Genomic DNA, 21,952 nt, shown 5'->3' with positions numbered 1-21,952 from the left:
TCTGGAGCTAGTGACAAAGGCTGAGGAACCAGCAGCCTCCCCTAACTGCCACTGGGGCCTGTTTGTGCTGGATAGGATCTTAACTTGGTCAGGCATCAGTGCCCTTGCTGATTTCCTGATGGAATGCTGGCAGGAACCCTCCCGCCTCTCCGCTTTCCTTAGAAATGAAACTGCTAAATCCTGCCCTGCTGCCCCCCACCACCCACCCCCAGCCCCACAGTCTCTCCCCTCCCAGTTTTCTTCAGGCACAACTGAGATTCGCAGAGTCCTCTCCAGCATTTTTATTGGCTGCTGCTAATCCCGGTGTGAGAACAACCACCTGCCCAGCTGGGAGTGTGCCCTCTAGAAGCATCTGGGCTTGGGTGGGGATCGCTTAGTGGTTGACCCTTGGTGGGGAGGGCCAGGCTGAAGTTGGCAGGGCAGCAGATCTGACAGCAGCTGCTCTCAGCAGGTAGTTCCCGAGGTTTGGCTCTCGCTGGCCTGGTGCAGCCCTCTTTGCCTCTAGCCGGCTGGCTACTCCCTCAGTGCTGGAACCCTCCGGGCGCAGCTGGCTCAGTCAGCACGAGCTCCGTGGTGGCCCCTGGTGTGGGGGAGACATATGGCTTCTGTTCTGCATTCACTGGAGAGAAAGGAAAAATCACTGAAGAGACCTGGACGGCAGGAGGAGGAAGCTGCCTCAGTTGCCCTGCCTGGGGCTCTCCCGCCCTTGGGCCCGCCCTCACCATCCTGCCAACATCCCCGGCGAAGGTCACCCCCTTGCTTGCCCGCTGCTCCTGGGAGCCACTGCTGCTGCCACTCAGGGAATTCCTTCGCATGATGCCTGGAAGCAGGATGGGAAGGGAAGAAGAGCACGATGAGGGAAGGGGGAGGCAAGCCCCCCAAGCCCAGGGGCTGAGTCCCAGGGCCTGCAAGCAGCTATCTGGCTATACAGGTCCTCAATTTCCTTCTTCTGGAGGCTCTGCAGTGCCTCCACCTCTGACAGGTGCCTGAGGAGGCAGCGGGGGTCTAAGCAGCTGGGTCCTAACTCGGCTCTCCCAACCCCAACCTTGTCCCACTCTTTGTTTTTTTTTTTTCGTTTTTTGGATCACACCCGGCAGTGCTCAGGAGTTACCCCTGGTTCTGTGCTCCGGAATTACTCCTGGCAATGCTCGGGGGACCATATGGGATACATATGGGTAGGGAGGGGGCCATGGAGTCTCACCGGGGCCCGGGCCAGGGGGCTCTGTGCGCTGCAGGCTGTTGCGTCGGGAAGTGGGAAAGCTGCCCTTGGACAGCGAGAGTCGACGCTGGCGGCTCGACAGCATGGCGGCGGGGGCCACGATGCCTGGCGGGGGCTGCTTCCCCAACCGGCTATACAGGTCCTCAATTTCCTTCTTCTGGAGGCTCTGCAGTGCCTCCACCTCTGACAGGTGCCTGAGGAGGCAGCGGGGGTCTAAGCAGCTGGGTCCTAACTCGGCTCTCCCAACCCCAACCTTGTCCCACTCTGTTTTTTTTTTCCTTTTTTGGATCACACCCGGCAGTGCTCAGGAGTTACCCCTGGTTCTGTGCTCCGGAATTACTCCTGGCAATGCTCGGGGGACCATATGGGATACTGAGGATTGAACCGAGATCTGCTGCGTGAAAGGCAAACGCCTTACCTGCTAGCTGTCCTATTGCTTCCTCACACCCCCCTACTTCCCCTAACACACACACACACACACACACACATACACACACACTCACTTACTTCTGCCTGAGGCTCTGCAGTTCAGCCCAGAACTCCTCATCCTCTCCGCTGCTCTCCGAGTCCTCGCTGCTCAGACACAGGCTGCTGTACGAGTAGTTCATCCACACCGGGCTGACGTGGCCCAGGGCTGTGCCACCATCTGCCTGGGGATCCTTCCCCTCGGCCCCTTCTTCCTCGGCACCAGCCCCCAGGCCTTCGGTAGTGCGGTCACTCTCAGCCAGAGCTTCCTGGGCCTCAGGCCCGCTGCCAGCGCTGTCCTCTGTGTCAGAGCTCTCCGAGGACAGCGGAGGGGTTGCAGGCTTCAGGGAAGCCGATAGCGCTGGGGGTGTCGGCAGAGGAGGCAGCCCAGCTGGCTCCTTGGATGAAGTCACCTGGAATCGCCCCACGAGCTGGGGCTTCCCTTCTGTGGGGAGATGGAGCAGTGGCGGAGAAAAGCCAGTGGGTGGAAATAAAGAGCCCGGGCAGCGGGCAGGGAGAAGGCCAGAGGCAGCTCTCACCTTCCGAGATGGACTCCAGTCTAGCTTCATCCAAAAGTGGCCAAGCAGGGTCTGGAGTGGCCTAGGAGGCGGTTCCATGAGGAGAGGAATGATCCAGAAGGGGGCCCCCTGATTCTCCCTCTTGCTGTCCTACTCACCTCACTCTCCGGCTCCGCTGTCAGGGGTGAAGGCCGCTCTGGGCTGCAAGGAGCATGGGGCGGGGGCAGGCTGGGGAGGGGCCCCAGAGGGGCTGGTGGAGACTGGGAGAGGGGCCCGGGGGAGGGGGACAGCAGGGACTGGGCCACGGTCATCACCGCCAGAGAGAAGGCACTGGCCAGAGAGAGGAGAGGGGCTGCTGTGGTGGTGGGGAGGGAAGAGGGGGTGCACATGGGAAAGGCCGGAGGCAGGGGGGTCTGGGTGCTACCAGGAGAAAAAGGGGGTGGAGAGCTGGGGAGGAGAGAGCTCTGGGGAGCTTGAGAGGGTGGGATCGGAAATGGGGCTATTCCTGGGGAGCTGGGCGTGAATGGAGAGAGACTTGGGGAGGCCTGGGAAGAAACTGAGGAGGAGGAAGAGGGGCTGGGCTGACATGGGGGAGACGTGATGGGGAACATGGGGCTGGGGAAAGCAGGGGTTCCAGGGGAAAATGGGTTTTCAGGAGACACGGGGGTTCCCGGAGAAGATGGGGAGGCGGAGAAGGCTGCCCAGCACCTCTGCTCCAGGGACGCCAGCTCTGCCGGGAGGAGGGCGAGGAGGGCGTGCTGAGGGTCCCTCAGCCCTCCCCAGGGGAACCCCCAGGACAGAGACTCCGGACTTACCACTGGAGGGGTCTGGGAGGGTACAGAGGGGTCCTGGCTCCTCCTAAGGCAGAGAAAGGGGCCCTCAGTTATGGTAGGGAGGAGTGAGGCCTCCCCAGGGACACTTCTGCCTGGAGTCGAACACTAGGACCAGGCACTTCTAGAAGACTCCAGTCTCCAAGAGCTGAGAAGTGTACGTGCTGAAATATTCGCGTTAAAGGGGCTTTGGTGTCTCCAACTGACACCAAGTGTGTGGGGGGGGGGGAAGGGAAGAGGGTGGGAGAAGAGGGGGCACAGGGAAATGAGCTTGGGAAATCTGGGCAATGGTAAACTAGGAATTTTGTGGTACGATTCCTGCAATTTCTTTCTAAGTCCGAAATCATTTCAAAATAATGAGTGGGGCTGGAGAGCCAGCACAACGGGTAGGGCGTTTGCCTTGCACGCAGCTGACCCGGGTTCGATTCCCAGCATCCCATATGGTCCCCTGAGCACCGCCAGGAGTAACTCCTGAGTGCAGAGCCAGGAGTTACCCCCGTGCACCGCCAGGTGTGACCCAAAAAGAAAAAAAAAAAGAGTTTAAAAAAATGTGTGGAGGGGCTGGAGCAATAGCACAGTGGGTAGGGTGTTTGCCTTGCATGTGGCTGGCCCGGGTTCGAATCCCAGCATCCCATATGGTCCCCTGAGCATCGCCAGGAGTGATTCCTGAGTGCAGAGCCAGGCTAACCCCTGAGCATTGCCGGGTGTGACCCAAAAAGCAAAAAAATAAAATAAAATAAAATGTGTGGAATATGTTTTTCTGGAACAAGGGCTTCATCAGATTCTCCACAAGGCAGGGGACGCTTTCTAGTGTCACAAAGGTGTAAGATCCCAGGGCACTGGGGAGGTGGGTGAGTAATGACGCCTGCAACAGCCCATTTCCCTGGGGGGAGGGGTTCTAGAAGGTGCTGACCTGGGGGCTCAGGGTGTCTTCAGCAGGGCCCACAGGGCCAGTATCGCGCTTCAACAGGGTCTCCACTCGCTGGATAATCTCCCGGATTCGGCTCAGGAAGCCAGCTCGCTCCGAGGGCAGGATGAACTCGTTGTACACCTAGAGACGGTCGGCAGGACAGAGAAGGAGGCTTCATTATCCCACTCTGTCTCCCTCCTGCCCTTTGGAACCAACTTTAAAAGCCAAAAGCTTCACCCCACTGTTTCTGCCCATCACCATCCTCAAGCCTGAGTTTGTGAGTATCTGTGGCCGCCAGAAGCTAGGAGCTGGGAGAGGAAACAATTGGGAGGAGGCGAGTCTATGCCCAGCACTTCCAAGTCACAATTTTCAGGGGTCTGTGTTAGCATTCCCATTTTACTTTCTTTTATTTTAATACTTTGGAGGCCACGCACAGCAGTGCTCATCAGGGCTTACTCCTGGCTCTGTGCTCAGGGATCATTCCTGGAGCTGCTCAGGGTTCATATGGGGAGAGAACAAAAACAAAGTCAGACACGTGCAAGGCAAGGACTATCTCTTTGCCCCCACCCCGCCCCAATATCCTTATTTTAATGTAAAATATCCACTGCCCAAGATCACAGGATTGGCATCCAATCTTCAAAAAAAAACAGGGTTCTTTTTTTGCAAGGCAACACAGTTGCCTTGCCTGCTTTTAGACACAGTTCTTGCCCATCATAGGCTTACAAAATAAACCACCCTGGGGATGGAGCGGTAGTCCAATGGGAAGGGGATTTGCCTTGCAAGTGGCTAACCCAGGTTCCATCTCCAGCATCCCATATGGTCCCCCAAGCACCACCAGGAATAATTCCTCAGTGCAAAGCCAGGAGTAGCCCCTGATCATAGCCAGATGTGACCCAAAAAGCATAATACAAAAACAAATGAAAACAAAATATAATTAATCACTCAGACCCAGAACAGACCTACAGCACTGGAGAAAAATAAGGCCCTAAGTGGTGAATCCCATGTTCAATTCCAACAATACATAATATGAGTCAGGTATCATGGGCAGTACCCTGAGGAATTCAGGGAGCACAGAACCAGCTCCTGAGTTCTGAGGAAGCCCCAAATCTACTGGAAGAGACACATACACCGCTAATGATGCACTGCAAGCCAGCTGTGGTAGGCAGCAGAGATCTAGATAACGTATAGATTCGTGATCAAGGTACAATTTATGACACAAATGCTGTTTTAGGAACTGGGGAGACAGAACAGCACTTTCCTTGCATGTGGCCAACCCAGGCTAGATTCACTGCACCCAATATGGATCCCTGAGCACTCAAGGAGTGATCCTTGAGCGCAGAGCCAGGAGTAAACACTTAGCACTGCCAGGTGTGGCCCCAAAGTAAAAAAAAAATTTTTTTCAAAGCTGGGGGGTTAGAGCAATAGTATAGAGGACAGGGTGTTTGCCTTACAAGCTGTTAGGACTGCGGCATCCCTATGGTTCCCTGAGCATGGACAGGAGTGATCCTTGAGCTCAGAACCAGGAATAAACCTGGAGCACTGCTGGGTGTGGCCCCAAAACAAAAAGATGGAGAGATGGTACAAGGGTTAGGGCACTTGCCTTGCATCCCACTGACCCTGGTTCAAAACCCTGGCACCACACAGGGCTCCTGAGCACCTCCAAGGGTCATTCCTGAGCACAGAGTCAGGAACAGCTCCTGAACATCACCAGGTGTGAGTCCCTAAACACCCCCCCTCAATTTTTTTTATTTTCAGTATCTGCTTTCCTTTGACCATTAGATTCGATATGAGTCACCCTCAGTGTCCCTTCTCCCTAATTCCCTGTCATATCAGCTCTGCAAATACTTACTGAGCATGTTTAACATCTGCTATGTACAATGCACTGCCTCAATTAATTACCAGATTACTGAGTAATTGATGTTCCTACAGCAACCCTCAGATGATTCACCCTTTTCCTTCCTTACTCCCCTTATAATTCATCTGCTTTTTGTACCCATTTGCCAAATGCACTCTCTCCCCGATCTCAAATGGCCTTACATGACTTTAAAACTTGAAATTTTCTTTTTGAGGAGGTTTGGGCCACACTCAGTGGTGCTTAGGACTTATCCCTGGCTCTGTGCTCAGGAATCATTCCTGGCAGTACTCAAGGGACCATGTGCTGGGAATCGAACCAAGATCAACCACATGCAAGGCAATTGCTAAACCCCTGTACTCTCTTCACTTAAAGACATTTTCATCATGTTACTCGGGTTAACTCTTCAGAGACACTCTAACATTGGCCCACTACACATTCCATATGCACAATCTCACTTCCACAATTCTGTATGAGCCCTGATCGCCAATGAAAGGAATCTCATGAAGTTCTCCCATATTCTGAGTCATATTCTATGTCCACACCTTTTTTTGTGGGGGGGAGGAGCGGTAGCCACACCAGGTGGTGCTCAGGGTTTGCTCCTGGCTCTGCACTCAAGAATTACTCCTGGAAGTGCCAGGGATAAAACCTGGATCAGCTGCATGCAAAGCAAATGCCCTACCTGCTGTAAAATGGCTCCAGTACCCCTACAAATTTTCTGTTTTGTTTTGGGGCCACACCCCAGAACAAAAGGCAATGCCCGGGGCTTACTACCAGTTCTGTGCTCAGGGATCTTTCTTGGCAGGCTCAGGGGACCAATGGGATGCCAGGGATTGAACCCGAGTCAGCAGCATGCAAAGCAAATGCCCTACTCTTTGTACTATTGCTATGGCCCCTACTTTCACACTTTTGCCTATGTCCTGCCTCTGCTAGCCATGGTACTTTCCTCTTCCCTGCCATTCTTCCCCAAGCATCCAGACCTTGCATAAGTCCTACCTCTCCCCACACTGTGCCCAGCCTACTTGCTTATAGTCACGATACCACGTATCTGGTCTGCCCTTTACTGTAATACCTGTGCATATGACCTGCACTCTCTGTGTATGTGTGGCTGAGAAGCCAGACCTCACAGGAGAACCAGCAATCATCTTCCCGCCCCCCCCCCCCCCGCCCCCGAAGCAAGGGGAGAAACAACTACTCTGGTAGGGCTTTAGAAATATTTGCTAGGGGCTGGAGAGTCAGTACAGAGATTTGCATTGCTTGCTGCCAACCTGGGCTCAATTCCTAGCACTGTATATAGTGATTCCTCTGTGCAGAGCCACTGCCAGGAGTGATTCTTGAGTGCAGAGCTAGGAGTGAGTCCTGCACACTGCCAAGTGTGGTCCCCAAAATAAAATGAAAAATCCTTGCCGGGGTGGGGGATAGAGAGCTAGTACAGGGGTTAAACCAGTTGCCTTGCATGCGGTCAACTTCATTTAGAATCCCTGGCACTGCCATGGCCTCTCCTCAGCACTGCCAGGGGCCACTCTTGAGCACTGTTAGGTGTGACCCCTTGCCCCCCCAAAAACTCCTTGCTGAGGCAGGGGAGGAGTTCAGCACCTGGGGACCTCAAGAGAGGCACAGTTGGGGCTGGAGGAATAGCACAGCAGATAGGGCATTTGCCTTGCACGCAGCCAACCCGGGTTCGATTCCCAGCATCCCATATGGTCCCCTGAGCACCGCCAGGAGTAATTCCTGAGAGCATGAGCCAGGAATAACCCCCGTGCATTGCCGGGTATAACCCAAAAAGAAAAAAAAAAAGACACACACACACACACACACACACACACACTTGCCCCAGCCCCAGACAGTCATCTCTCTCCCTCACCATGGCAGCAGCGATCTCTTCTGGGCTGTCCCCATCGAGATCGAACCGGAAGGTCACCATCTTGCTGTTGTGCGTCTGCAGCTGGCACTCAACCACTCTGTCGCTCTGGTCTGAGACCTACGGATTCAGGCAGGGGAAGGAAGGAGTCGGACCCTCGATGCTCACAGCATGTCCGTACTCCAAGCTTCGAGGCAAACTGGAGGGCAGAGGACACTGCCCCAGTCTGATCTGAAAAACCATGCTGCCCCTCCTCTCTCTGGCTGGCCCCCACCCCCAGTTCCCTCCTGGCCCCAGAGGCAGGCCCCCATCTCCTCCCCCCTTTCCTTACACTAGTGACCCTCAGCCGGGAGCGGGGTCGGCGCCGGAGGTTTCTCCCCAGCGGCTTCTTCATGCGGCACATGGTCCCTTCACCCACATCACTGAGGCCCGATGCTACATCGGAGGCATAGCTGGGAGAGGGAGACAGAGAGGGAACCTCAGACGCTGGCACCCGGAAGCTTCGTGTATCTCACCCCCGGTACCCTAACTCAATTCCAACCTACCTGTCTCCAGGGGGGAAGTCACTGCCAGGCCCAGCACGAGGAATTGAGAGGGCAAATGCCTGAAACAGGATCGGGGGTTCATATAGTGAGAAGCGGGGGGGTGACAGAGATCCAGGGAATGGCAGGGGGTGCTGGGGGGATTCCGGAGAAGGTACGACGGAAGGTGGGGACAAGCATGGTGACTCAGGCACAAGAGTTGGGTTTCATAGGAAGAGAGATGGGAGTGGCTGGGGGTGTCCCGACATGACCCATCTCACCGAGGGCAGGCGGAGATGGGGCTCGGCGGGGCTGGATGGTACCCCCCGAAGGGGCTGGAGGGCAGGGTCAGAGGCATCCAGGAAGCCTGAGGAGCTGAGGTAGCCATCAGTCTCGCAATCCGCTGGGAGGGAAGGGAGGCATCAAAAGAGGGGGAATGAAGCAGGGAGGGCACAGGAGGGACAGCCAAAGCAAAGGGGGACCTAGTGCTGGGGCTGGGGACCTGCCTGGATGTGGCCTGCAGGGTAAGTGGCAGTGTTGCTGGATGAGACAGGCGGGGGGAGGGCGGGCAGAGGGTCCCCCGGGCAGAACTGACTCACAGGTGGTCGATGAGTAGCTGGCATGACGGAAGAGGAAGGGCTGATGCTGGTCTGCCTCTGGTTCCTCAGACTCTGGGGAGAAGATGCTGCGGGGACCAGGGGTCAGGGGGCCAGTGGCAGGAGGGGGCCCCGGCACTGGGGGGAGAGCCTCCAGCTCCCTGGCTTTTCGCAGCTTCTCACGCTTCCGCTGGATGGCAGCGACCCGTTCCCGCACTGCGCGGGCCACTGGCTGGTAATCGGCTTCACAGACTAAGCCCAGGGCCACCTGGAATTGGAAGGGTAAAGATATATTATTTGGAACACACACACACACACACACACACACACACACACACACACACACACATCAAGGCTCATGGGGACCCAGAGGCCTTCAGGATAGAAGATGATGAGAACCAATGTCTAGTCATTACCCATTGAGTCCCTGAACTGGTCACCCTTTACATTATCCTCATTTCATAGATCTTATCAGCCCCACATCAGAAATGAGTCACAATCACGGCCAGGTCAGGCAGCCAGCAAATGGGTCACTCTGGCGGGAGGGCCCTTTGGCAATATCTGGAGACATTTTTAGTTGCCACAACAGGGCACCATGTACTGAGTATAGGCCAGGGATTCTTCACAAATCTCACAATACACAAGGACTGCACCCTCACCACCCCCACACACACACCACCACCACCCAAAAGAAAAAGGTGTCAGGGTATCCGCTCAAGGTCAGAAAGCCCAGTAAGTGATGTGCTGGGTCAGGACAATGCTCATATCATGGCTCAAACATCCTCACACTCAGGGCCAAGACCCACCCCAGAATATTCCCCACCTTATCAAATGCCCTTCTTTTGTTTTGAAACTCACTCTCTCTCCCCACCCCATTTTCAGGCCTTCCTAAACAGGCCTCTCCCCGATGTCTTCCTCCCAGGTATCCTGACCTAGTTCACCCCTTCTGCTCCTCTCTTTACTCATTTCCATGATCAGCTCTGCAGGGTAAGGAGGACCAAACTGAGTTTAAACCTAGCTTACTTGCTTAGGACCTGGGATAAGACCATTAACTTCTGCTTATTTTTGGGTCACACCTGGCAGTGCACAGGGGTTACTCCTGGCTCATACACTCAGGAATTAGTTCTGGCAGTGCTCGGAGGACCATATGGGATGCTGGGAATTGAACCTGGATGGGCCGCGTGCAAGGCAAACGTCCTACCCATTGTGCCATAGTCCCAGCCCCAAGACCATGAACTTCTGAACTTTCATTTCCACTTTAGTAACAGGACAGAATCCTTCCATTCAGGGTCAGTAACAATGATCACAAGCATATGAAAATCACATGCATTCCTTTTCTTTTTGGGGGAAGTACCAAAGCGCTGCTGAGCGGGCCCAGAGGCCCCTCCTTGCCCACTGGGTGGGTGGGTGGGTGGTTCAATGAGAGGGGCTGAGTGAGGATGTGGTGCTAGAAGGTTCTTCACAGATTAAATGCTGCTCTGTCAGGGGTTACCCAGCATACCCAAGGAACCCTCAGGGCTGCTTCAAGCAATGCTTGGGAGACTGTGCAGTTCTGGGAATTGAATTGGGGTTGGCTGCATGTAAGGCATGAGTCTTAACCTCTGAACTATCTCTCTGGTCCCATTTTTTTAATTTTCTGTTTCTTTCTTTCTTTTTTTTCTGTTGGGGTCACCAGAACCACAGCTAGCATGCCAGGGATTGAACTTGGGGGCTCTTGAATGCAAGACCAGAGCTTGAGCCCTTTGGGCTATCTCCCTGGCCCCAAATAAGGTACATTCCAAGTTCCTACCATGTGACATAAAAGTAATAAAACTGTCGATGAGTCAGTGATCTAGATGGAGGGAAAGAGGAAAGCAACCTGGCATAAAGCAAGAGGGGGAGGGCAGTGGGTCTTGCCACAGAGGCTCTGCTGACATGGTGAAACAGGACAAGATTCTTGGAATGCATGGGCCTGAGTATGGAAGAAGAAAAAAGGGAAGGGCTGGAGCAATATTACAGCGGGTAAGGCGTTTGCCTTGCACATGGCCGACCCAGGTTCGATCCCCGGCATTCCATAAGGTCTCCCCAACCCACCCCCCACACCCAGAACCACCAGGAGTAATTCCTGAGTGCAGAGTCAGGAGTAACCCCTGAGCATCGCTGAGTGTGACCCCCCCCAAAAAAAAAGAGGGGAAAAAAGAGGAACAGGGAAATGAAACATCAACAAACAAGTGAAAATCTTCAGGAACATGGAGATCAAATAAAGTAGGAAGGTTGGAGGTGCAGGGCTGTGGAAATGTCCAACTGTAGGGTTGGGGTGCAGGTAGATTCATGCAGGAGGTGGCAGGGGAGGGGAGGGTCAGGCCCCTCTCCCCCCACCCCAGCACATCAGCCCACCCCCTTCGCCCTGACCCTTCTGGCTGATCCCCACAGGCCCAGTGTGTCCTCCGCTCACCATTTCCTGCGCCACCTCCTCAGCCGCGTCCCGGCCCAGCTGGAACAGGAACTCGATGGCCTGGTTATCCCGTGGGCGCCCCCCACGCCGCGCGTCCTCCATGCGCAGCCAGAGCTTGAGGCCCGGCTTCTGGCCATCATCCTCCTCGGCCAGCTCCACGTGCACGCCGCGCTCCTCGCGGAAGAAGGCATGGGCCAGCAGATCCTGGATGGTGAACCTGAGCACCGAGGCCAGGCTGTAAGCCCCGACTCTGCAGCAGCCGCCGCCGGGGTCCCGCCTTGCCCCCCCCCCCCCACCAGAGGACCCCACCTCTCGTTCTTATCCGTGCGGATGCAGCCTTCGATGATCTCCTTCACCTCGGGCATCTTCACCTTGTAGAAGCTGTTGGGCTTTGTGCCCTGCGGGAGGAGACAGGCGCTGAGGCTGGTGTGCCCCGGGGTCTCGGCACCCCCCACCACCCTGCTCCCCACCAGAGGCTGAACGCTTGCAGAAGCAAAAGTCCCGCGACGACTGCTGGGAGATTTCCTTTCAATTTCCCAGCCCCCAGACCCCCCGCGTATGCTCAAATAACCTGGCACAAATCTGCAGAAGAGGCCTGAATCATAGTATACAGGGTAGGACGTTTGCCTTGCACGTGGTCGACCCGGGTTCGATTCCCAGCACCCCAATTATCCCTTGAGCCCTTGTTCCTCAGCGCAGGGCCCTGAGTACCGCGGGGTGTGACCTAAACCGCCCCCGCACCAAATTAAGACCTTTTCCCCTTTTCCTCTGCCTTTGCCGCCCGCCCGGCCACAGGATAGACAGGGTGTGAAGCCGTTTGTAGACTCGAGGGGGCGCTGCACACGCTATTATCCCCATGGAGTGGGCGTGTGTCAATCGCCGCGGCTCCGTGCTCCCCGTGTCCCTCCCGGGAAAGGGCACCGATCGCGGCCGGTTGGGGCAGGAGAACGCCAGGGGTGGGGGCGCCCAGAACTGCCTCTGCTGCCCGCCCCGTCTCACCGAGGTGACCTTGCGATAGATCTGCGCCGCGTTCTGACACTCGGAGTAAGGGTACTCGGAGGTGGCCATCTCCAGCATGCACATGCCGAACGCGTACACGTCCACAGCCTCGTCGTACTTCTCCTCGTACATCTCCGGGGCCATGAACTCCGGGGTCCCTGGGGGTGGGGGGCGCACCGCGGGCATCAGGCGACCGTGCCTCCCTGCTTAGCATGGTCCAAGGGCTGGGGGTATGAGTGGGGAGGGGCCTGGCATCCTGTATCCCAAGCCAAATCCTAGGTATGTGGGGTCGGGAGAGGGCACCGCCAAGGGGGAGTCGGAAGAGCAGGGAGCCCCCCTGAGGGGGCTCACCGATGACGCTCTTGGCGAAGGAGGCGCGCTTGAGCGTGGCCAGGCCCAGGTCCCCGATCTTCACCGAGCCCGAGGGGCCTGTGATGAAGACGTTGTCGCACTTGAGATCCCGGTGCAGGATGGGGGGGACTCGGGAGTGGAGGAAGTGAAGTCCCCGCAGGATCTGGCGGCTCCAGCGCTGAAGGACGCGGGGCTTCATCTCCCGGAAGCGCCTCAGGTACCTGCGGGGAGGACGCCAGACCAGGGGTCGGGCGCCTGGGCCAGGACCCCCCCCCACCCCGAACCTGACCCGCCCCGCCCCGCCGCGCCCCGCAATCCGGGAAGAAACTGAGTCAGAGGTGTGGTAGGCAAGCAGGTTACTAAATGGGTCGATGCTAAAGTCGCTGATAGGGCAGTGGCCGGGGTGCCGAGGGAGCTCGGGGAGGATGAGTAACTGCCCGCGAGTGGAGAGGGCGTCCCGGAGGAAATAACTCTGGAGTTGCGTCTTGAAGGTTGCGAAGGGGGAAGGGATGGAGACTTTCCAGGCAGACAAGACAAGTCGTGGTGCCCCAAGGCACAGAGGCGGCCAGCCGCAGGGCAGGTTGGAGGAGGGGCTGGGAACTAACTCAATCCGACGGGAATTTAGGCTGAAGATAAGGCTGGATTAACGAGTGTAGACTTTACTCCGAGGGCCTGGGAAGCCTTGGAGGGGCTTTAAGGAGAATCTTGGGTGATGGGGAGAGACTCCCCAGGGTCCCCCCCACCCAAGGAGAAAGGAAGTTTGCAGTGAGGAGGAAGAGCGTGTAGAGGGATCTCCAGACCAGTGAGGTGGGGGAACTTGAATGCCCATCCCAGAGACAGACACAGGGGGAAGTTGCAGGGTGGGGAGAGAAGAGGCAGCTGGAGAAACGCCCAAGTCTGAGCCCCAGTGAGGGTGCAAGGCAGAGGCACAGTCACGGATGGGTGAAGAGGAACCCCAACTGTGAATCTGGATGGAGTTTTGGGAGCCCCAGAGCAGCTCTGGCAACAGCGGGGAGCTCCTGCCTGCAGCACCCCCTCCTCCCATCCCCAAGCCACCGAGCTCACGTCTTGAGTGTGCCGGAGGTCATGAGTTCGGTGACCAGCACGATGCAAACCTGTCCCCTGAGCACTGACTTCCATGAGTCATAGAAGCGGACGATGTTGGGGTGCTGCAACCCCTTGAGCATCTCCACCTCCTCGGAGAATCTCTGCCGCTCTGCTCGAGACAGTTTCCGAGTCTGGAGGGAAGGGGACAGGGGTCACCTTAGGCTCAGCACCCCCATCCCCATGAAGAAGAGGATGGGACGATGGGGACAAGGCTGGAAGGAGGCGGGGGACTGAAGCAGATGGACAGGGCTGGGTCGGGGGACCTGCTTGCCCAACCATTTAAACCCTTAACTCCTGCCGACTCCTCACGTTGATCCAAAGACTCGCCCATCCTGGACCTAGGGCCACCGCCTAGACCCCCCTGCAGGACACAAGCGCCTTTATGGAGCCAGGTCCGGAGCCCTGAGCTCAATAGCGCCTTTGTGGCCGCCGGCGGGCCAGCCGTGCGGTGGGAGGGGACGCCCGGGTGCTGGCAGCGGGCAGGCAGCAGGCGGACAGTGGATGGTTGGCGGGGAGAGAATTGGGGCCAACAGGGGGTTTGGCCTCAGAACCGGGGAACTGCTAGATCCAGACAGGCGGATGGAGGGCTACAGAGGGAAGCAGAGAAAGGATCCAGGACCAGACGCCAGGAGACTGCCCCCAGTCTCACAGCTGGCCCGCCCGGCTGGTCTCCCTCCTCCCCTACCCCCTTTGGCTGCTTCTCCTAGTCTGGCTTAGAGCCTGGGTGCAGTACTGGCAGGCGCAAAGGATGGGTCCAGTGCCAGGGCGCCAGCGGGAGACCCTTCCCCCAGACTCCACCCCAAACTCTCAAGCAGAAGCTCTCGACCCAACTTAACTGGGTTCCCCACCTTGGAGGACGAACCTGCATCCTTCCAGCATCCCCTAAAGCATCCTGAAAGGGGGAGGAGCCCAGGTAGGCAGCGGGGCTGGTGCCATCTCCCCCCTCCCCCAGCATGAAGTCCAGAAGTCTGTGAGCTCCAGAAGAGACTTGGGGAGTTATCCTGCCACAACTGCCTGAAATCTTTTGGAGTAGAGGTCCCTCTCTCCAGCCTCATAATCAGCAGAGATCCCGGGTGAAGGGGCAGGAGGGCCAGTTGAGGGTCTCAGGGCTTAGGGAAAAGCAAGTGGAAGTGATCGTGGGTAATCACTGAAGGGAAGTGTGAGGCCTGGACCCCTCCCGTCCAAACTGGCCCCTGCCCAAGTCTTTATCCTATTTTCCAGCTCTCAGTCTCTCTGGAGACTAGAAGGGAGAACGCTGAAACCCACAGTGGCGCCACCACACACCACCTGCCTCAGTTTCTCCTACAGTCCAGAATCAGGCAAATCTATAGATCATCAGAGAAAGGGGGAGGGTAGAAGAGAGGTGTCTCAGCATTTGAACGGAAATAAATCTCCCTCCCTCGCAGGTGTCCCCTGGTCACCCAGCCCAAGACCTCCTACGGTCCCGTCCCGAGGCGTCACCTAGGGGGCGCGCAGCCGCACCTGCAGCTCACACCAGGCCACCTCCACCGTGGTGTCGGTGTCCAGCCCTCGATACACCGTCTTGAACGAGCCACGTCCAATCTCGATGTCAAACTTGAGGTATCGGCCATCTGGGGACGTGGCGACCGCCTGCGTTTCTGTGTCCTCCTTCTCCTCCTGCTCCCGCTGCCGCTCCCTGGCCGCGGCTTCCGAGACCCTCGGCGCTTCCCGGGCGCCCGAGACTCCGGCCGGGCCCGAGAGCTCGGCGCGCGGGGACTCCGCAGCCTTCCCCGGGGCTCCCCCGGGCCACTTGCCCTCGGGGGGCTCTTCGGAGCTGGGCGGGGGGCTCTTCGCGGCGCCGGGACCAGGGGCGTCCGGGGGGTCGGGGGGCTCCGGGACGGGCGACACCGGCTGCGACCACGAGCTCAGCAGCCCCAGGTCGACCGAGCTGCGGCGGCCGGGACGGGAAGCCCGCGGCCGGGGCTCAGCCTTCCCGGAGAAGCGGCGCACCCGGCGAGGCGGGGGCCCGAGGCGGGGCGGCCCGGCGGCCGCGAGGGCCAGCGGGGGCCGCAGGGCCAGGTCGGCCTCTGCCTGGGAGCGAGGGGCCGCGGCGTCTGGGGCCGGGGGCGCCAGCATGAGGCAGGACGGGGAGCCGGGCGGCCTGACGGGCGGACGGACTGGCTGGGTGCGCCGCGCGCCGGCTGAGCGACTGGGGCCCCAGTCCCCGGCCCGGCCCCGCCCCCGGCCCCGCCCCCGCAAACCCCCGCCCTGACCCCCCGGGGCCGCCCCCTCGGAGCGCGAGCTGGGTCCCGGAGCGGGTGCGCAGACCCTCGCCTCCACCCCGCCCTCCGGCCCCCCGCCCGCAGCTGTCACTCCCGGGGGCTGGAGCTGGGGCGAGCCGCACTGGGTCCCCTTGCACGAGTGCGCACACCCGTTTTTGCGCGCCGAGGGGGGCGCTGCTGCCCGAGGCGGGGACGGGGACGGAGGGGGGGGGCGCCAGGCCCCCACAAAGGGGGGCGTTGCGAAGGGGGTGGCTACCACCCGCCTGCACGCCCCAGATAAGGTAGCGCCACCCCTTCCTAACCGTGCGGAGTAGCCCCAGGCCGCGGCTGCCGCGGTCAATGGAAAAGTCTGGTTTTCTCCCTCCTGGCGCTGGGAGCCGTGTGCACCCAAGGACGAGCCTCCCCCCAACCAGGGCCCCAGTCACCCACTCCCTCCACCCCTCCACCTTGACCACAGCCTGCCTGGCTGGAGTGGCTGTTTTTGCTCCATGGCTCTCCTCCCTCCGCCTTCTATTTGCCAAAGTTCCCAATAAACCAAAGTCCGCATCCGGTTTACTCCCCCTCAGCTCCCCTCAGCCTCACTACCCCACCCGAGCCAGATGGGGGGTGGAAGGGGTTTCAGTGCAGTTTAGGGCTTTCTGGGCCACTGGAGGTGAGCAGTCCAGGACGCCAGTTCCCAGGCAGAAAGCAATCCGTCTCCCACGCTGTGTTCCCTGGCTTCCGCAGCTCGCAGCTCGGCAGTAGGGCCCACCAGGCGCAAGTAGAACCGGCCACTGGCCAGCAGAGACCACCAGGAGGCTGGGCCCGTCCCGCCCACTCTCGCCAGGATTCACTGGAGGTCCCCACCTCCGCACAGCCCTCCCAGGAGTCAATTCAGAGGCAGGTTGTAGGGTTGAACTTTTTAATATCATCAATCAGTGTCGGCCCGCCCCTTCTGGGCTTTTTATCTTCCTATTGCCTGGAAGGCTGCCTGCAGCCGGGGCTTTCCCCCATCCCCTAGGAAGGATCCAGCACCAGCCTGAGAGGGGAGGCAACAGCAGCTAAGGGGGTGGGAGAGGGAAGAGACAGACGTTTGAGCAGGCGTGCGTGTGTGTGCATGTTAAGTGCTGGGTTTACAGATCTTGGTTCAGGGTCGACTTCGGCAAGAGTAGAGGTGGGGCAAGGAGAAGCCCATCTCTTCTGACACCTCAGCCTCACCCAGTCCACGGACCAACGCAGGTAAGCAGGAGACCCAGCCCTGGACGGGAGCCCTTTCGAGTCTGGTGGAGTCCCAGGTCCAGCCGGTAGGATCGCTGGGTCTATCTCCATTGGAAAGCCCTGGAAGGGTGGGAGGTAAGAAGCAACGGCAGAGATGGGTCTCTGCTAGAAGAACTTGACGCCTCGGCCATCGCTGACCGTGATGATCTCCGCCTTGTGATCCTGCTGTAGGGCCTGGAGAGCCCGCAGGAGGGTGGCCTCATCCAGCCCATGGAACTCTGGACAAGGAAAGATGGGCAGTCAGGGACTCTCGGTCCATGGCACCCCGGGCCTCTAGGGACTGCCGTCCAGCAGGAAGTGGAGCTTTCACAAGGCCCGGCTGGGGGTAGAGATAGGGGGACCCTGACAATCAGGCCTAGGACGGTCAATGTCTTGGTCACCCACATCCGAGTTGCAGACCTAAACCCAGCAGGGCGAGCCCCAATAGCGTAACTCCTCTGGCCAGGAGGCACAGGGCCGAGGCCGGGAACACACAGCACATCCGTTCCTTCCTAGCTAAAGCAACAGGTTGGAAACTAAGGGTTAGCAAGATACTACCGGGAGATGTGAGAGGCAGGAGGCAAGCTCCAACAAGCCACACGCCTCAGCCGCTGCGGGGGCCTAGCTCCAGAGTCGGGAGCTGGCTTTCTGAAGCAGCCTCCAGCTTTGCCCAGCCTGAGTGGTGGTGGGCTGGGCAAGGCCGCCGCGCTGAAGTCATGAAGCGATGGTGGGAGTAGCAAGCAGAGGCCTGCAGGGCAGGGGGGAACGGCCAGGCGAGAGCTGTGAACTCTGTGGAGGAAAGGGAGTCACCTCTTCTCCCCCAGTTAAGACTAGAACTTTTGGTGATCCTGGGGATAAGAATCTGAAGTCAGAGACAAAAGAGCTAAGAGGGTATTTACACTATAGAAAGACCAAAGCGGATACAAATCCTTGCCTGGCCAGAAACCAAAGTATTTAAAAGGGCTGGGAATGGAGATGGGGATGTTGGCCCGATACCTTCAGCTGACACCCTCAAATCTTGAGCTCTTTATAAGAATAAAGGGTGAAAGAAAGCCTGAGTCAGCAAGGAATGAGATTTCAGGCTTAATCCCCTGCCCTGGTTCCTCATTCAGCATCTATACCAGTTAATTCTTCACTCTACATAGGTCACAACAGCTCACGAAAATCTCTAATACGGGCTCTGTCCCTAAAAACACCCCCATACCAACAAAATTTGGGGGGCCTTCTGCATTTGACATTGGGTACTTTCTCAGCGCCTCGGATGGGGTAAAGATCTTAGTACTCTGTACAACTTGGAATTTAGAAGCAGAGAAGCGGGGAGTCAGAATTAACTGAATTAGAATTAGAGGATTCAGACTGAGAAAACTAGAGGAAAGGGAAAGCCATTACCCTCCTCCTCTGTGTCTTCCCCGTTGGTCAATTCATACAGCGTGAACACCGAGTTGTTCTGGCCACTCTTGGAAACCTATGGACGCAGGAAAACGGGGTTTGAGTTAGGCCCAGGACTCGTGGGAAGAGGCCGACTGCGCTGCTCCACCATCGTGATGCAGGAAAGGACCCGTGCTGAAACCAGGGCTCACTGCCCCAGTGCAGAGGAGTGGCCCAGAAGCCACAAACCCTCCTGCTGCTAAATTTATATGCGGACACACACACACTCAGAGCCGCTGGCTTTTCCGTGTCTGAGCTCTGAGTTACCCCTTCTTCTGGTTGTTTTCCTCTTCAGGAGTGGATGGTGCATGCTGGTTATATTTGGGTTGTTGATCCTTCTTCCCTTCCTTGCTCCCTCCCTCCCTGGCGGTGGCTGGGAATTTGGGGGAGTGCTAATCCCCACACCCACACTGGTTCAGAATGTCTCATTCATGTTGAGAACAGCTCCAGGAAGGTGCAGTGGGAGAAGGGCCGCAGGGCTTCTTTCTTTCCCTTCCTTTCCCCATTTATCTTCTGTGGCCAGAGGCTCCAGCCAACAACAGTACTCAAGGTTTCCAATACAGCCTTCTCCAAACATGGCCTCACCTAGCCTCTGGTGTTTACAGGCAAAGAAAGGGGAGTTCTATGCCCCTTCCTCCCACTCGGCTGGGCCTGGAGCTTCAAACTCCAGGTCTACGCTGAGCAGAGATACAATTCCGTTTGCCATGGGTTAATACAGCAAAAATGGTCTCACCCATTGATAGATGAGTTTCCCCCATTCTTCTGGCCTCCTCCACATGATCAGGAAACTAGACTTGTTCTTGTCCAACCACTCGAGGTTTCCTGTAAAATAGATACTTATGAAAGCATCACGTTCTAAAAGGGACAAAGAAGCAAAACCCAAGGTGGAAGAGAGCGAGAGATTCAGCTCTCAGAATGAGATAGTCAAGATTTGTTTTGATATTGCTACTGGCAAATCACCCTTATACTTATAAGGTCTCTCTCTTTAGAGAAAAGATGTTTCAGTTTTGTATACAAAATTGGGAGAAAGGACCTCAGGATTGGGTTGTTTACTGTACAAAACACTCTGGTTCCAGCCCCCGTCAGGAGGGAGGAAAGCAAAATTTCATTAAAGAGGCCAGGAGGCAACTCCAAGGGCTAACTGTGGGCTTTGCGTGCCAGATGCCTGGGTTTGATTTCCGCCACCTCAGGGCCCCCCAAGAACACCCCAGGAATGACACCTGAGCAACATGCTGGGAGTAGCCCCTGATTACCACTGGGTGTGGCCCAAAAAAGAAAAAAGGAAGGGGAAAAAAAAAAAGAAAAGACCTGGGTGCGGGAGATAGCTCAGCAGTCAGGAGCTAAAAGTTTGCATGCATCAGAAACCCAACTTCAAACCTTAGCGTGTCATGTTCCCAAGCTTCACATCCTGGGCCTAGCTGGTTGGCCAAGTTCGCCAGAAGAGGCCCCAAATCCCCTGACCACTCTTTTGGAGCACCCTTCTCTCCCACCCCATCCCCAAAAGGGAGGTAGGGAGACATGTACTCAATTATCCTCAGGGAAACCCAAGTGGAAGGGGAAGAAAAGAGAGAAGAACCCACCTTTTTTTCTGAGTTCCTCTAATACAATCTGGATTGATTCCATTGGGAGTTTCCCTGGTGTAAGGTTAAGGGGATGGCTTTAATGGAATGAACTGGATGGGATAAAAATTCTCAGAGCTATGGGGCTGGAGAGATAGTACAGTGAGTAGGGCGATTGTCCAGTCCTGCTGACTTAGGTTGGATCTCCAACATCCCCTATAATCCCCCATGCACCACAATGAGAAATTCCCTGAGTGTGGAGCCCTGAACACGGCCAGGTGTGGCCCCAAAACAACAAAAAATTCTCCGAGCTAGTCTTATTCTGAGAGCCATCTGTCTTCCTTCACCTCTCCCCTAATGTGTGCCATTGAGAAGGGAGAGAGAAACTGATGGGATTAGAGGTTTAGAAAATGAAAGAAAATGCAACCCTCACCCTGGGATCTCGACTCCTTCCTTCAGCCTTGAGATATTTTAGGTATGAATCAGGCAGGGCAAACACCTGACCCTTACTTCCTGGCAGGAGGGGAGTAGGCGGGCAAAATTACCAGAGGTAGGAGCAAGGTCTGAGCTCACCTAGGCTGGGAGACTTGGATAGTCAAAAGAGCTGAGGCTGAAAAAGGCTTGAGAATTTTGCTTCAGGGCAGAGATTCTAAGACGTGACGCGCCCCTGGATACTCGTCACTCCCTAGAACCAGTGGGACGGCGTGGGGGGGGCTCCACATTGGACCGGGGGTGCCGGGTAAAGCGGACGTCGGTGACACACACTTGCTCTTGCCCACGTCATGTGTGTGTGCGTGCACGTCCGCGTGGGCCAGTGGGAGAGCCCAAGGAGGCAGTGCCCACGTCCTGTGTGTGTGTGTGTGTGTGCGTGCACGCGCGCGTGGGGGCAGCGGCAGAGCCCCAGGAGGCAGGATACGTTGCAGCTTGACGTTGTTGAAGAGCGGACTCTCCTGCGCTTCCATCACCGTCATGCTGGACTGTTTGTGCAGGCGGCAGAACGACAGGACCAGCGAGCACCAGGCGGCCAGCTGCTTCTGCCGAGTGTCCACGTTGGGCTGCAACCTGCCGGGCGAAGGGGGCGGGGCGCAGAGTTAGCTGGCCGGAGGGGGCGAGGGGCACGTCGGGGCACCGGATGCGGGAACCTTCTCCCCCACCCCAGGAGAAGCAGCGGGGCTGCGCCCGGGGTCCCGGGGAGGGGGAAAGAGAGGCACAGCGGGGCTTCCCGGGGGCTGAGCCTCACGTAAAGAAGGGCGGGAAGCGATACTGCCACGGCCACTCGAAACTCATCGCCATCGTAGTAGCCCAGGAAACCCGGAACCTCCCGGCCAGGGACTTCCGGTCTCCGCGCCTGCGCGTCCGGGCGGGAGGCGCCGCACAAAAGTTCCGGACGCCTGTCCGCGCGGCTGGCCCGGCTCGGCTTGCGGGAGCTTTCCTCTCCCGGGTTCCTAACTATTCTCTGAAAATCTCTCCAGCCTGGGCACAAAGGGCCCGTCTTCCGAGTCCATCTCAGACAAGGAGCAGAATTGGCCCTAAGCGGCACCGTTTTTTAGGAAACAGAAAGGACTCGGCTCTGCAGCACCCAGCCTCGGCGTGTTTCCCGCTTAAATTGGCTTTTGTTTGGTTTCGTTGAGTGTTTTTTCTTTTCTTTTTTTTTTTGGGGGGGGGGGGCACTCCCGGCATTGTTCAGGGCTTTCTCCTGCCTCTGTGCTCGGGGATCACTCCTGGGGGTGCTCAGAATTTATGGGTGGTGCCGGGCTCAGCTTCGAGCAAGGCAAGAATCTTTTGGACCGCATTTTCAATGACTTCGAACCCAGGACCCCTCA

General features: G+C 57.4%; 2 protein-coding genes across 4 annotated transcripts; both read right to left on the bottom strand.

The window, feature by feature from the left end:
* Positions 1-268: 268 nt before the first annotated feature.
* Positions 269-15,954, bottom strand: WNK4 (WNK lysine deficient protein kinase 4). 3 transcript variants are annotated; one of them, XM_056127322.1, is made up of 19 exons: positions 15,146-15,954; positions 13,622-13,794; positions 12,557-12,777; positions 12,206-12,363; positions 11,516-11,604; positions 11,207-11,423; positions 8,776-9,040; positions 8,458-8,579; positions 8,201-8,259; positions 7,987-8,107; positions 7,659-7,775; positions 3,946-4,083; positions 3,018-3,060; positions 2,361-2,932; positions 2,224-2,284; positions 1,727-2,129; positions 1,202-1,413; positions 765-820; positions 269-619 (listed from the first exon to the last, which is right to left on the bottom strand). In XM_056127322.1, the coding sequence occupies exons 1-19, from the start codon at positions 15,758-15,760 to the stop codon at positions 617-619; spliced, it is 3,645 nt and encodes a 1,214-aa protein (XP_055983297.1). In that variant the 5' UTR covers positions 15,761-15,954; the 3' UTR covers positions 269-616. The 3 variants fall into 3 exon arrangements, with proteins under 3 accessions (XP_055983297.1, XP_055983296.1, XP_055983298.1); XM_056127321.1 differs by having other exon boundaries at positions 723-820; positions 15,146-15,952; XM_056127323.1 differs by having other exon boundaries at positions 723-820; positions 13,672-13,794; positions 15,146-15,390.
* Positions 15,955-16,998: 1,044 nt separating this feature from the next.
* VPS25 (vacuolar protein sorting 25 homolog) lies at positions 16,999-21,468 on the bottom strand. Its single transcript, XM_056127346.1, has 6 exons — positions 21,370-21,468; positions 21,046-21,191; positions 20,151-20,204; positions 19,304-19,392; positions 18,532-18,607; positions 16,999-17,381 (listed from the first exon to the last, which is right to left on the bottom strand). The coding sequence occupies exons 1-6, from the start codon at positions 21,420-21,422 to the stop codon at positions 17,269-17,271; spliced, it is 531 nt and encodes a 176-aa protein (XP_055983321.1). The 5' UTR covers positions 21,423-21,468; the 3' UTR covers positions 16,999-17,268.
* Between the last annotated feature and the right edge of the window lie 484 nt (positions 21,469-21,952).

The sequence above is a fragment of the Sorex fumeus genome, unplaced genomic scaffold, assembly GCF_029834395.1.
Source record: "Sorex fumeus unplaced genomic scaffold, SorFum_2.1 ptg000063l, whole genome shotgun sequence".
Lineage (NCBI taxonomy): Eukaryota > Metazoa > Chordata > Mammalia > Eulipotyphla > Soricidae > Sorex > Sorex fumeus.
This window is presented reverse-complemented; position numbering and strand designations above follow the sequence as displayed.

Coding starts and splice junctions, on each gene's coding strand:
- WNK4 (XM_056127321.1), bottom strand. CDS start 15,760: ATGCTGGCGCCCCCGGCCCCAGACGCCGCGGCCCCTCGCTCCCAGGCA. Junction 11,605..12,205: donor TCTATCGCAAGGTCACCTCG/GTGAGACGGGGC, acceptor CTCCTCCCGCAG/GGCACAAAGCCCAACAGCTT. Junction 8,108..8,200: donor GACTTCCCCCCTGGAGACAG/GTAGGTTGGAAT, acceptor TCCCTCTCCCAG/CTATGCCTCCGATGTAGCAT.
- VPS25 (XM_056127346.1), bottom strand. CDS start 21,422: ATGGCGATGAGTTTCGAGTGGCCGTGGCAGTATCGCTTCCCGCCCTTC. Junction 19,393..20,150: donor AGAGGAACTCAGAAAAAAAG/GTGGGTTCTTCT, acceptor TCTATTTTACAG/GAAACCTCGAGTGGTTGGAC. Junction 18,608..19,303: donor GGAAACTCATCTATCAATGG/GTGAGACCATTT, acceptor CTGCGTCCATAG/GTTTCCAAGAGTGGCCAGAA.